The sequence below is a fragment of the Fulmarus glacialis genome, unplaced genomic scaffold (assembly GCF_000690835.1).
Source record: "Fulmarus glacialis isolate BGI_N327 unplaced genomic scaffold, ASM69083v1 scaffold3986, whole genome shotgun sequence".
Lineage (NCBI taxonomy): Eukaryota > Metazoa > Chordata > Aves > Procellariiformes > Procellariidae > Fulmarus > Fulmarus glacialis.
The window spans coordinates 11,194-26,543 of record NW_009219881.1 but is presented as its reverse complement, the minus strand read 5'-3'; the positions used below and the strand labels follow the sequence as shown (position 1 = coordinate 26,543).

The following is a 15,350-nucleotide window of genomic DNA, read 5'->3' as shown; positions in this document are numbered from 1 at the left end:
AGGAAAACATTGGCAGCAGAAGGCACTTTGCACTTGTGACAAGGGTCTCCAGAATGGTGCAGGATTGTTAAATGCTTTAAATGAGCACTTTTATAACCTGTATTTCTGTAGCTCTGAAGTAATGCTTTTAAACTGTTCCTGCGTTGAGTAGTAAACCAGTCACAGTAGCAACTCCTTTCTTTCTTATTTTCAGAGAAGATAAGGTTTGAATAGAAACTGGTGGGAAGCGTATATAGCTTCAGATGGTAAAATCAGTGAGAAGATCTAATGTGCATCCAGCAAGCTGGAGCAGTGGGAAAAAGCCAGTGACACCAGCCCATTCGTTTTCTGGAGCTCCTGGTATTACTGCTTTTGAATGCCACGTGGCCAGTGTCACAGGAAAGAGCTGTATTCCCTGGTGCCCTCTGCGCTGCGGTGATAAGCTGCTGCCCTCCTCTGCGAAAAAGCTTATCTGTCAGAAACCCAACGGCATCCCTTGGGACTCAGATGCTATTGCCCTGGGCTGCCACAGGTCAAAGTGTGAAAAAATGAATTAGTATTCAGAGAAAAACAGACTGTTAGAAGTACAGTATAATGTATCGTCCTATGTGATTGTTTCTCTCTATCTTGCATTGACCAGTTGGCTCTTAAACAAATTCAGGTTTTAATTGCGTGTTTGCTCCGCTGGCGTAAAGATTGAGGGTTTAGCTCCATCTTCTTCCAGCACTGTTTATAGTCCAGTGAAACCATTTTCAGCTGTTGTGTTTCATGATGATAATGCCTAAAACTAGGAATGAGTAGAAGAATAACAACATAAATCGAAAAATGTTGTAGATTAACTGCTTACTCTGAATTCCCGGGAAGCAAGTGAGCAATCTTATTCTTACAGTTTCATTAATTGGAAGGGGCTGTGTCCTCCAGAGGGCTGCCAAAAACATTTCCTCCAAAAGGTTCACGTGTTTGTAAAAGTGAAATAGAAAGAGGGAGAAAATTAAGGCTATCTGTATCAGTAGAAGCTGAGTTTTATTAAAATTGTGCATGCAGCTCTTGTATGGCTGTCAGAGACAGGACTGTACGGCTCCCAGGAGTGTGTTATGCAGGATGGGAAAGGGCAGAAATTGAGTCTTTCAAAAAGCAACAGGTAATCATACCTGTGGTAGTACTTTTGAAAATGGAATTTTCAGGACAAGTCTTAGTGTGATAATAAGTTATATAAATATATGTATTAATACATCTACGCAGACCATACATACGTAAGATGTATGGTCTGCATAAGGTTGTACTATAAAAGACTCTATATTTGATTTCAGTGTTACTGACATGCTGTGTGTGCATAGGGTATCAAAAATCTGGGTTTTGGTTTTAAGGGTTAATGTAATTGGTAAAGTTGCGGGTGTTGTTTATTCACCCAGTTGGAGGAATGTATATAATCGTTATCTCTTTAATTTCAGTATTCTTATAATTAAAGGTTGGGAAAATACAGCTTTTTGTGACATGTAAACGATGAAGAGAGGAGGACAATTTGACTCTTACTTAGCTGGGGGGATAAATTAGCACGTATGTTTCAGGTTAATAACCAAACAGCTACATGTTTCCTTTACATAATTCAGATATCTGAGTTCAGTATTTTGTCTGAATTTAGGAAGCTTTGTCTTGAAACAGCATATTGACAGAAGTTGAATATGTGCCGTGCAGAGGTGAATGATGGGAAGAGAAAGAGGCAGTTACATATTCTTCAAGGGGTTTTGTGCCAAATCCAGATCTAAAACTTCTCGCAATCCATTTATATTTCTGTTATCTTCAAGAAGGTAATTCACTGCGGCCAGGCAGTTGAATATAAAAATTCAGAAAACTGAAAACTTCCCCCCGCCCCCGCCCCAACAAAGGATTTTATAGTTCTACATACAACACTGCTATTTCTAGAAAGAAGTTGAGGGGGTTTGTGTATATGTGTCTTAAGAAGTTAAGACAATATTGAAAATTAGAAGTTAAAATTCAGTTTGTTCTGGAACACAGCAATTATGTCAGACTTTTCAAATATGCTAAACCTTTTTAATTGCTCACTTTTTTTAGTGGAATTTTAAAAGAGTTTGATTCCCACTTAAGCAGTGCTGGGTACTTCTTAAAGCATCTCATGGAGCAGGCTTCTTCATCTGGAAGTTGAGGCCAACGTTTTGAAATCAGATTGAGTGTTCTTCTTGGCATTTTGATTCTAAAACAAATACATTTATCAATATATGGTGCTTCCTGAACAAAGGAGTCTTGCTATCCTGCTCTTCAGGTTTATGCATGGAGCGTAACTATCGCCCTAGAGTCATGTAAGATGGAGGGGACCTGTGGAGGTTGTGTGGTCCAGCCCCTGGCTCAAGGCAAGTCCAGTTCGAGCAGGCTGTAGGGCATTGTCTGGTCACATTTTAAATGTCTCCAAGGATGGAGATCCCACAGACTCTCTGGACCGCCTGTTCCAGCATTTGAGCATGCTCATGGTAGGTGTTTTTTCTCCTTATATTGAGTTCGCGTTTCCCATGTTCCAGCTTATGTCCACTGCCCCTTGTCCTTTCACTCTGTACCTCTGGCAAGAGCCTGGCTCCAATTTCATATACACGTCATCAGGTAGTTTTAGACAGCAATAAGATCTCCCCTGAGCATTTCAAGGCTGAACAAGTCCATCTCCTTCGGCCCCTGCTCATGCGTCCTGTGCTCCAGCTCTGGACCTAGCCATCTCCACTGGTCTCCCTCCAGTAAATCTTGTCCTGAGGAGCCTAAAATGGTACACACTCCAGATGCAGTCTCTCAAATGATGAACAGAGGGAAAGATCACTTCCCGGGATCTGCTGACTACACTAATGCAGCCCGGTATGCGGTTGGCCTTCTTTGCCGCAGGGACACTCTGCTGACTCATGTTCAACCTGGTGTCCACCAGGACCCCTATGTCTTTTTATGCTTTCCAGCTGATTAACCCCAAGGTGTACTGGTGCATGGGGTTATTCCTCCCTGGGTGCAGGACTTAGCATTTGCCCTTAATGATATTCGTGAAGGCAGTAGATAGGAAGTAATGTCCACTTTGTCTCATCAGGTTTAACATCCTGGGTCAAATTTGTGCCTATGGAGCAACCTTGAGGGAGGTGATTGTACCAGGTACAAGTTAGAGAAGAATTTGATCCTGTAGGTCCTCAGGTTGCAGTCTGACATTACACCTGACCCAGTGTAATTGCAGGCTGCTATTGAAATGGATAGCTCTGCTCTCCCCACGTCCCTGACCGTATGCTTCTGTTAACTTTCTTATATCAAATTTAGTTGACTGTTCAGCCAGAGTCAGATCAGCACTTAAGGGACTTAAAGGACAGAATGCCATCCGTTTGCTCTGAAAAGAACTGAGTATTTTCTTTTGGCCCAGAAAGCTTGAATGACGTGCCCACAGCTGCATAGTTGAGGCATGGTGCAGAGAAGGACGAGACCAGGTCCAGACCTTTCAGTGTCAGCACACAGTTACCCTGGATTAGGCTGATGGTTGTTTGATGTTTTACAATATAATTTTGTTGGTCAGCTCCAGTTGTTTCTGGGTTTACAAATATTGTAGGCAGGTGCATAAAACAAAATTCATTGGGAAATGAATCATAGAAGACGTATTAAAATCCTACAAGCCATTTCAGAGAGCTGCTTTAAAGATGCTTTTAATTCTAATTTTAAAAATAGATTATCCAACTGTGAAAATCACACTGAATATTTTTAAAAAGATAAGTAGCTAATTAAAACCCATACCTAGCAATGTTCAGTGGGTGACTGGTTGTGAGATGTCATTATATTCGAAGGCAGATATGCTGCTCTTAACCTACAAGGCTATATATAGTCCTGCTCACAAGTTAAAGAGCTCAGAAACTGAAACCTTGTTAATTGACTGTTACCACCTTCTGTTGTGCCTTCACTCGTGCCGGCGTTGAAATCCTTGAGTAGGGCTGCTTGTGAAAGGGAGAGGTCAGATGTTACGGAAATACTGGCAAATGTGTTGTGTATGAATTCTGGATTCCCAATGAACGAAATAGTGAAGCAAATGCCGCAACTTAATTACGAGTTTAGAAGACCAGTGAGGGAAGGAAACATCTGCCTGTACCTTTGGGCAGACAACTTCCAAGGAGGATTTCCCTGCTTTTATAGAGCAAGGTATCTTGCAGACTTGAAAAACTTAATAGAGAAGTGAAATTGTTGCCCTCTCCCCTCTGAATGGACGTGCACCGTGAATAGTTACTAAACTTTCAGAAAATAGGCCAAATAAGTTATGTTTGTGGGGTAGGAAAGCCTCCATACACGCTCACCCCGGAGGAGGCTCTGTGGCGCGCGGTGGTGCCTGTGAGCTTTGGCATGATTTGTGGGTATCATATACCTGGCTCTGTCTTTGTGCTGTAGGAGGTCAATTTTCCTATTCCTCTCTAAGTTGTAACTGTATTTTCTTTCAGATTGTTTAATTGCCTAGCATAGCTGAGCCAATTCAAAGTGAACGGTCCCTACTTCTACTTTATTTGATACTTGGTGCATCTGTTTCAGCTGGGCTTCTGTGTTCAGCTGGAAGTTCAGCTGGATTTTTGTTAGGTAAATCATTGAATAAAAAAATATATTAACTTTGCTTCTGGCTTCTGCTCCTGATATACTAGATACAAGAATGCTCAGAAGTCATGGTCCTTCTTCAGAGCAGTGAATCATTCATGGCTTCCAGGATATCACCATCTCCAGGATTATTAATGGTGCAAAGCCTGCCGTTTTACTGAGACCTCTCATGAGAGTCCAGTTGGGTCATTAGCTGAGTCCCATTCTTGTTCCTCATAAAGAGTATGGCAAACCATACTTGATGGTAATATCCTGCCCAGGGCATGCAACTGTGCATAAGAATGAAAGATATTGGGGTAGTTGTATGGCAGCGTAGTTGTGTGATTTTGTCTGTGGAGCAGGTTACCATTTTTGTGGGGGTTTAATTCAAAATAGATTACCAGTGGTTGTAATGAATATATGGGTGTCTGTAAATCAAGGTGAGATGTCTTCCTAAAAACACATAGGAGGTCAATTCCAAGTTCTTGTCTCAGTTTTCTGGAACAATTGAAATTCCTTGGCTTGTGCCTTTAAAGGTCAATCAATAATGCTTAGTTCTAGACTTGATTCTGTAACATTTTATTAAAATGAAAACATGATTAAATGGTGTCTTTCACGTTGGCAGTAGAAAACTGGGACAGCATTTGAATTATGTCACTCCATTGTTAAGACAGTTTTTGCTAATTGGTCATTAATTTTCATTATCTATGTAGAAGTGTATCACATTTGGTAATTTTTATTCAGATGAATGTATGTTCATGTGCAGAGGTCCTTTCCAACCTCAACTGTTCTGTGATGTTCATGAAACCCTTTTATTATTCCATATATTAGAAGGCTCCGTGACTTTAAGCAGTATAAAAATCCATTGCGAATAACGATTATGACCTTAAAAGAACATTTTTCTGTTTTTTTAATCCATAACACAGGAGGTTGCTGCTGCTGGATTGCTGCAAGACAGGACAGACTTGCTGCTCAGTGGAGCAGTGTGGCTCCATCACATCCTTTCTGTTATACTAGAGATAGTGTTGTGTTCTTCTGATGAGGTTGTTGAGTAAAATACATGGTACAAAATCCTCTCTTGAACAGGTGGAAATTTAGGACTCCTGGATCTGTACTAACATGTTGTTGGGCCTGTTTGTACCAGAATCACACATGGAATGTTTAGTTGTGTCAAAGGGCAGGACAATTTTAAAGGCTATTTCCATAAAATATTTTTCCTTAGCTTAACTTTAGGTAAGTAAGAAGGTAGCAAGTATTTGGAGTATTAAGTCATTAGTGAAGGAAAAAAAAAAAGGTGAAAAGCAGAATTCATTATCAGATATCCAAAGATACAACAATATTTAAACTCCACGTGTCCTCATAATTTTTAAAGTATTGCCTGTGGTCCAAATGGATGACAGTGTTGAACACTTATTTAGCTGGTTTAAAATAGATTTTAGTAACATTATTTAGAAACAAAGGACAGCATTGCTTTTGTTCTCTTTTTAAGTAATAAATTTTCTTTTAAATGCGACACAAACGTAGAATAAGCCACTCTTGGGTGGTTTAGGGAGCAAAATAATGTTTCTGCTTAGCAAGAAGTATCTGTGCAACTTTTGTAGTGAAGACCACCTCTCAATTGGTATGAATTTGATAGCGTTTGTGGGGGAATGTCATGCAGACTTCTAATGAAATGTTAATGAAATAATCTGATCAGATGGACTGCACCATGAGGCAGAAGGCTTGCATTATGTTTGTGCCCTACTTAAGCCATATTTTGCTAGCTTGCTTGGGATTTAGTTGGACATGAGCTTTGGGTGGAGTGAAACGTGTTTCTAAATCCTCACCATCCTTTGCTGCATTATGAAGTGATTTGTCCATCTGGTCCTCTTAGAGAAAAGACCTCGGTAGTTTCTGTGCCCAGACAAGAAAGCTCACAGTGGAAAGCTTTTTGTTTTAAGGACAGTGATAAAAAGGAAGGATTTAATTAAGTGTAAGGAGAGCTGTTGTTGAGCAGAGCTAACAAGTAATGTAGACATTTCAGGTTTTATAACTGGGATATATTTTCTCCTATGGGGGTTCACTGACATTTGCTTTCTGAGCATATAGACTAAGAGAAGGACTTTGATAGGATCAAAGTTGGGAGGACAAGTGCTGTTTTTTTAATGTATATAAGTCATCACTTTCACGCAGCATTTTAACAACATAAAAGCAGCTGCATTTGCCTGTACTTACTCCCTGTAACGCCAATTTTATTTTCATTCTGTAACTGATCCTGTTAGTGATCAACCCTTGCTGATACTACATTTCTTAGATACACAAGGATTTGGACTTGAGCGCTCAGTGTGTTTCTGTATCTTTAGATATTATTTTTTTCTAAGCAGCTGTAACATCTGCGTTTGCAATTGTCTGCTTGATATGTCCCTTCGATACTTTAGCCTCCAAGTGGCTGAAAAATCTTTAATGAGAACTGGACAAGTAGAGAAAGAGAAACCAGAGTAATAATCAGTTCTTTTATGGGATGATATTTAATTCTGATAAAGGCATGAGACTGTAACATGTATGCTTTTGTTTCCTGTGTTGTAGGCTGCCTTTCCCTGCGGGCGACCGGGTAACTTTTAACGGGAAGGAGTGCATCTGCCAGAAATGTTCCCTGCCCCCTTTTTCCCTGTACAGAACCTGCGAAGTAAGTAGGGGTTTCTGCTCTTTTCTATTGGTACTTCTTAGTCTGCACAGGTTTAAAGAACACAATCTTACACCAGTATGTTTAACTGGGATTTTTACCACTATGCTGCTTAAAAGGTGTCAAGAAATACAATGTAGTCATGTGAAAAGTCTATGGCAGTTTTCTGAGAAGTCTGATATTAAAAAGAAACACAAATGGTGCCATTATAGGGTTAACAATATGCAGAACCTCCCAGAACATTTGATTAAAACTGGAGTAAATCAAATTATTTGGAGAAAGGTGTAATATAGATGTTAATATTTTTGAGGATTTAGTCCAACTCCAGCTAAAATAAAATCCAACAGGATATTTAATCATTTGTAAGTGTTCCAGGATTGCTTCAGAAAATAGCAGTGACATGGCTGCATGGCTAAATACTACACAGGAAGGGTTAATGTATGCAGCGTGACCAGAGGGACATTTGCCTTGATCTCAATACTATTGTGTACTATCAGAAGATACAAACACTGCAGAGAAGAAATGTGGTCTTTTCATAACACGGTTTTTACAGCAGATCATAGAGTGGCATTGTTGCTCTGAACTCTGTCCTTCGCTGATATGTTCACGAGGAGCTGCCACGCTTTGACATTCATCCACCGCCTATATGTAATTAAACATCAAAAGCAATTCAATTAAACAGCAAAGACAGAAATATTTTTAATGACTATCATATCACATCGAGCTGGATTTGGCATGGCTAAGGAAGGACCCCATAGATTGCTCTTCTTTGTATATAAGGAATCCAGCTCACTTCAAGGAGAAATTTCTCCTTTTTTTTTCATTTTTCTTTGTTTTTCCCCACACCTCTTCTTTTACAGAAGTTTTCACCCTCTCCTTTCTCCAGTTTATCAGCAAAAGCTGCTGCGTGAATGCAGTGAGGGACGCTATGCTGATTCCTCTCTTGCTAATGCTGGGGAGGGGATGGCCCTCTCTCTTAGGTGCTTTCTCTTGTCACTTATTCCAGAGATGGATCATCATCAGCCAGCTTGGCTGGCTGCATTTGCAGATCCATACTTTAATGGCCTATCATCTGTTTGTCTCCTTGTCATATGGGAAAAGTGGTTTTGACTTTCATGGAAATCATTTGCCTGCTTGAGTACTGACAGAACAACGTCATTTGATTATCTGTGATACAGAATCCTTTAATGTGCTTACATTCCCTTTCTCTGTACACACACACACACACACACACGCCATAGAGAGTTTTTCTTGTGTGGCATTTCCCCAGCTCTCTCAGGTCGCTGCACCGAGCCTCCCCAGTGCACGGGTATCTGCAAACCTCAGCAAACCACTTGAGTCAAAGAGAAAGAACACTGGAAGCGTATCTTTATGGCAAAACCTGACCTTGGAAAACAAAAGTGTAGCTTTTCCCTGAATAAAATCTCAAACAGATGCAAGTATTTAAACCTCAAATACAGGTCTGCTTTCAAACTCATTAGAATTGGAGGAAATCTTGCTTGCTACAGGTCTTAGTGGATTCAGATAAGAGTCTTGGTTCAAACCTGGATACCTGCCACACTGTAGACTGGACTTCTAAAATAATTTGAGTTGGTCTTCACCTGCGACTTAACCACCTCTGCTTCTCAAACAATGTAGTGATGGGGGTGAGCTGATAGATACCAGGGCTTCTTAAAGGGCAAACTGAGGTCCATATCTGGTCTGCAAGTAAATTGTGCCATGATGTTGCCAGGATCTCAGATAAATATCTCCCTTACCTGTGTAGACTATGTCCATTCTTACCTCTTCCTTATTGCATTTCCTCAGTGTCTTGCAGTGCTGATCTCCTGGTGACATGCAGCACGCAGCTGGCCCAGGAGCTGCAGAGCTCAGGGGCTTTGGAAAATTGGGTAGCAATGGTATAATCCCCCCTTTGTGTGGGGAATAGGGCTTTGATGGGTCAATGGGAAGCACTGCAGCCACAGTACATGGAGATGCATGCATGTATATGTAGCAGCATATGTCAGAGCCTGACCAATGATAATATACAGAAAATTAACCAAATATCTAAAAAGATAATAAAGAATTTGGGAAACATTCAGATTAGTACGTAATATGTGAAAGAGCAATGTGTAGTAACAGCTGTTTTCCAAGCACTTACTAATCCTTAGGCTAGAACAGTGTTTCAGGAATAAATAAGCAGTGTCAGAGACATCTTGGTTGAACTGGAAAATTGAAAGTCCAGAATGGCAGTCTGTAGTTATGCTATAAAAGCAATAAATGTCGTTAGTGTCTCCTTGTTTCAACAGTCTTCTTGGAAAAGACCTTAATGTTTTAAACGAACAATTATTTTTATAAAAGAACAGTAGTGCACAAAAACACGTGACTTGAAGTAAGCTGAGTCAAGGACCAAGTAATGTGTTGACCCGCTGTTACGCTGGTTTTGCTCTTGGCTCAGAACTGCCTGATACATACAATGTATGTTATTCGTCAACCTATTTATCTCTGACTTGAGCTCAGGAATGCTTTAGGAGATCTCTTGGGACTCATTGAGCTCACATCACTGCCCCGTCTGACCAGTCCTTCTATTTTCATCTTCCCAGTTTGGTTTTGACCTCCTTTATGCGTTACATTTGAAAGAAATGAAGAACGTCAAATATTTGCTTTTTTTGCCCGAGTCCTTGAGTTTTTTATTATTATATAAATACATAGCTACCTGTTTTGTTTCTTTTATAAAATGCTAGCTGTGAAAATCTCTTGTGGCAGTGTTGATGTTGAAAGAGTACTCAGGGAAGAATATCAACATGTAGCAGCAAATTGATGTATTCTGCAGAGTTATTGGTTGAAATTAGGTGAGTCACCAAAGGATGCTGCATCCAAGACAGGAAGACAAGGACATTGCATCAATAGGCACTGTTGGCATAGCAACCACAATATTTGTTTTTAATTATCTGGCATTTAACAGAGAAAACAGCAGTTAGGAATACAAAAGTAACTCACAAAATGTTGCATTTCTGCTCACCCAAGCTTAAACCAGAGGAAAGGTGAATGACATCTGAGCACACAGTATTGTATTAAGTTTGTGAAATAAACCCTCAAGCAGTGAGATTAAATAAGATTACCAGATGAACCCCTGGTGCAGGGGAGATCACAAAAAAAAATCTGATTGCAGTTAAAGAATAGATACTGCAGTATTTATTGTCTTGTGGGACTAAATCCAGGCACACACCCAAATGTTCTGTTTTATTAGCAAAACTCAAATGTTCTGATCTGTGGCGCACACGCTTTTGTGCTGGGCTCATTTCCACATATTGGTGCTCTACAGGGTGATATTAGAGAGACATGTTATTACTCCCTTAATCCATTCCAAATCCACTAAAGGAAAATAAGAACTATCCTTTATTGTTGTGTGCTCAGAAATTAAACATTCACAATTGCGCTAACAGAGTGTCTCATTAGGGTCACGTAACCAACTAAATAGAATCTTAAATCAGAAAGTTTTTAATAGGACTGTTTAACTCTTTTAATGAGATCCTATGTTTGATGTTCTTAATAAGTAGATAAATCTTTTTTAAAGCTTTTGTGTATCTTTCTCTCCGTGCAAGACATTGTTGTGGTTTTTTTTCCTCTTCTGGCATCTCTGAATGACTCTTCAAATGTCTTTCAGGGTTTGTCTTTTCTCTAGCAAATTGTTGGTATACATGAAGAATTCCTAAAAAAAGAAAATATTTTTTCACATAAGATGGAAGGATTAGAAAGGTTATTGAGATACTGATACTAGAATAAGTTTATTACTGATGTTTATCCCTATTTTTCCGCATATTCTGACTGTTTTAACATTTTGTAAGAAAATTATACATAGACCAGAATCTGTAGAGAGTGGACCCTGTAGGGTAATAGAGGATTCATTTAGGATACAGAGAACAAGGTTCAAATCCCATGTCAGTGTAGCCTCCCTAAACAGAGCCCTCACTGGTGGACTGCTGGCATGGAACCTAAAAGTGGATTTGGCTTTTGCTACCATGATCAAAAGCATCCATCATTAAAAAAAAAAAAAACAAAAAGCAATCAAACCCACAAAAAAGTCTTGTCCTCAATTACTTTTTCTGAGGTGTATAGCTACTTCTCATATAGCCTGTTTAACCAACATAGCCTAGCTTATGTTATCCAGTTATGACATGTTTTGCATTTAATTTTCCTTACAACTTTTTGGAGCTTTATATAAGTGAATTTCTATAAATAATAAATATGTAAGTGAGTGTCTACAAATATATAGCTAGCCATCACTTTCACATGTTGCAATGTCACTACTACTCAGGAATTTGTAATGCCTCTCAAGTATTGGTGTTACAGAAGTTCACATCAGAATTTCAGCTTAGTTTTTCCCATAGCTGCAAAAAGAATTTTGAACTATGACTAAAGCTTTCAGACCCAGAAGCAAAGTCTAATATGAAGGTTCCATTATTTGTTTTAATCTCATGACTTTTAGGTCTTTTTTTGCTACTTTTATTGGGCTGATTTGTGATGCTCGAAAACTTAATCAGCAAAACTTCGTATCTTTTAAGCACAATATAAATGTATTAAAATAAAACCTAAGTCACTAGGAAACCTAAGTCATTAGCTTTTTCTTTGAATGATTCACGTCTTCTAGCAATGTTAGGACAATATTAGGGCAGCACCACTTGTCATCCATCAGTGAGCAGCCAGCAGCGAGCTTTAGAGCCTGCACGAGCTGTTACTAGGACACCGATGGATCCTCATACCAGTAACCAGTATTGTTACGTGACCATCTAAAGCGTGTGATTCACTCATATTGGATTTTTCTTTTGCAGATTGTGGGGGCTGTGGTTCAGAAATAAAAAATGGGCAGTCTTTGGTTGCCTTGGACAAACACTGGCATTTGGGCTGTTTTAAGTGCAATACATGCGGCAAGCTACTGAATGCAGAGTACATCAGCAAGTAAGTTGAGTGGAGGAGCATTTTCACTCATTTTCAGCCTTCTTTTAGTACCAAATAATTAATGCAGTGTTGCATATCCTTTAGTTTGTGTTTATCAGTGTTTGGAGGTATATAAAAGATTAGAGATTATTACCTAAATTATTATCTAAATTGTATTAAACACAGAAAAGTTCAAATTAGGAAAAATAGAATTTGTCCACTTACCTGGAATAGGACTTGCCGAAGCTATAGGAGGGCAATGGGTGGAGTATGCCCTTACTTATCTATGTTTGACTTTGCTATATGTGATGCTGTAATGTGAACAAGCAGATATTATTCTTTCCATGTGTTTCACATAAGCAAAAATACTCTCAAAAAGTTCATTAAGGAGGTACGTATCATGCTTTTGCACTGCTCCAGACCCTTGTGCTGTCAGATTTGGACTGAATGTGATGACAGCAGTGAGAGGCAGCACAAAGTACACACACAGACCAAGTCCCATGTCAACACTCATATCAGTCCAGTGAGATACAGGCCTTTCACTGGCCAAGGCACCTGGGGTTAATTTCTGCTTCGGAGAAGTGTATTGATACAGTGAAATTTTCCTAAACAGCTGAGTAACTCAATCACCAGTGCCCAGAGATGATGGAGTTTCAGAGCCGATGTCCCACTGACTTTCAACAATTCTTTGGATTTAGATTAATACAAGTATAACATTTAATTTCACAGCTTGCACTGGAGGCTGAGAAAACAATATTTGATAAAAGGGTGTTCTTAAATAAGGTTTTGCATTATCTCAAATGTTATGCTACTCTGCTGTATTTTGGTACAGTGCTTTTTTTGCTTGTTATTTAATAGTAAAAATCCCATAAATTGTAAAGATAAAGTTATTGTGAAATCCTCTTTTAAAAAAAGCTGAGTGCCAAACAAAATAACTCAAGAGAAGAAACATCCTTGCTTCAATTAATTCAATTAATTATTGTGATAACGTATAGGTTAGTCTCTAAGCAATCCAACTTGTGTGCTATAAAATTAGTTTTTATGTTTCTCCAGGGAAGTGTCCAATAAAATTATGCCTCTGCTAATAAATCTGTCTGATCATGGGCTATTTTAGCATAGCACACTAAACATAGTTAACTGTGTAAAATATAGGCCACAAAAATGATCAGAGGGATGGAACACCTCTCCTATGAAGAAAGGCTGAGAGAGCTGGGGTTGTTCAGCCTGGAGAAGAGAAGGCTTCAGGGAGACCTTATTGCAGCCTTTCAGTACTTAAAGGGGGCTTATAAGAAAGATGGGGACAAACTTTTTAGCAGGGCCTGTTGCGACAGGACAAGGGGTAATGGTTTTAAACTAAAAGAGGGTAGATTTAGACTAGATATAAGGAAGAAATTTTTTACAGTGAGGGTGGTGAAACACTGGCCCAGGTTGCCCAGAGAGGTGGTAGATGCCCCATCCCTGGAAACATTCAAGGTCAGGTTGGACAGGGCTCTGGGCAGATGTCCCTCCTTATTGCAGGGGAGGTTGAACGAGATGACCTTTAAAGGTCCCTTCCAACCCAAACTATTCTATGATTCTATGTTTAACTTGCAATTTGAAACAGAAGAATCTCCAGTTTCTTCTAGAGTAATTTATTTTCATTCATCGGTTTAGTGGTCTAAATGTAAAATTTTGTAAAATTGTGATCTAAATGTAAAATTAACGAGTAGGTTCATTTCAGAGCAATAGCCCAAGTGTTCTGGTTCTGGATTTTATAATAAAAGCTAAGACTTCTGTTTTTATTCTTCATATTTTTAAATTGTACATTATCTTAAATCACTTGTGGTGGTAAAATAACTGTTCACACCATGCATGAACATACTGCAAGGTCTCTTCTGCTGCTCAGGTTGAAGTCTCTTAGTCATTACTGGCTTCCCCAGAGCAGGTTCCCGAGTTGGTTAATCCATGACTGTCTTTAAGCAAGTCCAGTCAAGAATGTCAGTAGACTTAAGTGTTAATCAAAATTTGGTTTACAGTCAAGAGAGTCAGTTGAGAAATTACTCTGAAGTCTAAGCTAAGTACAATTAAATGATAAATAAAGAGGGAAAGAATAATATGTAGAAATAAGGTTTTTTTCCAGAGTGCGAAACACATGGAAGAATTTAATGAGTAACACTATCAAAACAAATGGTGTGAGAGTCTAAGGAACGGAGCGTCGTTACTGGGGGAGAGGCGATGGCTGAATTCAGCACAAAGCAGGAAAGTGGGATCGTGGTAGACTCTGAAGGGCCAGAATAGTTCATTAACTACTTAATTCTTTACAAAATTAATAAATAAAAGTATTTGGGAGGGAGAAAAGTCCATAAACACCCTGTGAAGTGTTGAATCATTAACAAATTTTAGCTGTATAATCTCCCAGTAAACGTGTAAGCCTACCTAAAGCAATCTCTGTATGGCCTCTTGTTCTTCCCTAGGGATGGCGTTCCATACTGCGAAACGGACTATCATGCAAAGTTTGGTATCAGATGTGACAATTGTGAAAAGTATATCACAGGAAGAGTGCTTGAGGTAAGGAGAACCTGTTATCCAAACACATCTCAAAGTGTACAGAGACTTGCTCTTTTGGGTCTAGTCATATGCTCACAAATAAGTATTAATGCAGCAGTTTAATGTTACTTTTGTGAAATACTACGTACTTTTTCTATAATTCTTTTCTGTTTCTTCTCTTAATGGTTTGATAATACACATACTCCCTAAGTGGATATATGTGGTACTGGAGAACATTTGGGTGGCAGAAGTAATACATGAATGGGTTATTAGGCACATTTTAACACTTACACTAAATTCCTTTGTAACTTCTGTTTTTTGGTTCTGTTTTGCGTTCCCCAGAGTTAGGGTGAAGCTGCTGAAAAACTAAAATTAATGGTTTGAAATGTATTTTTGCACCCAGAAATGAGCTGTGTTGCAGGGTTTTTTTGAGTTTGATGTTTTAAAAAGGTTGTTTAGTGTAGGTGAATGTTTATACTTTATGCAAAAGAGATTTCCACATAACTGACCCAGGGTCAGAAATGGCTATATTCCTTTGATCTAAATAGAATTTATCCTTGGATCTAAGTGTATGGTTATCCAATCAATATTATCACTTATCCACTTTTTCTTTCTACCCTTTCCCTGTATCTTGTGAAGCCTTAGCAGTACTGGAGTTAGGAAGAGGTTCCCAAGGTCGCTCAGT

The 15,350-nt window shown here is 39.0% G+C and overlaps 1 protein-coding gene across 1 annotated transcript in view; it reads left to right on the top strand.

The window, feature by feature from the left end:
• Positions 1–14,722, top strand: part of LOC104078764 (actin-binding LIM protein 2-like) — a gene marked incomplete at its 3' end in the record, with an annotated part of 42,618 nt that extends 27,896 nt beyond the window's left edge. The window contains 4 exon segments of the mRNA XM_009580535.1: positions 7,126–7,199; positions 7,202–7,225; positions 12,034–12,160; positions 14,593–14,722. Of these exon segments, the coding sequence (XP_009578830.1) occupies positions 7,126–7,199; positions 7,202–7,225; positions 12,034–12,160; positions 14,593–14,722 (355 nt within the window).
• Positions 14,723–15,350: the final 628 nt, after the last annotated feature.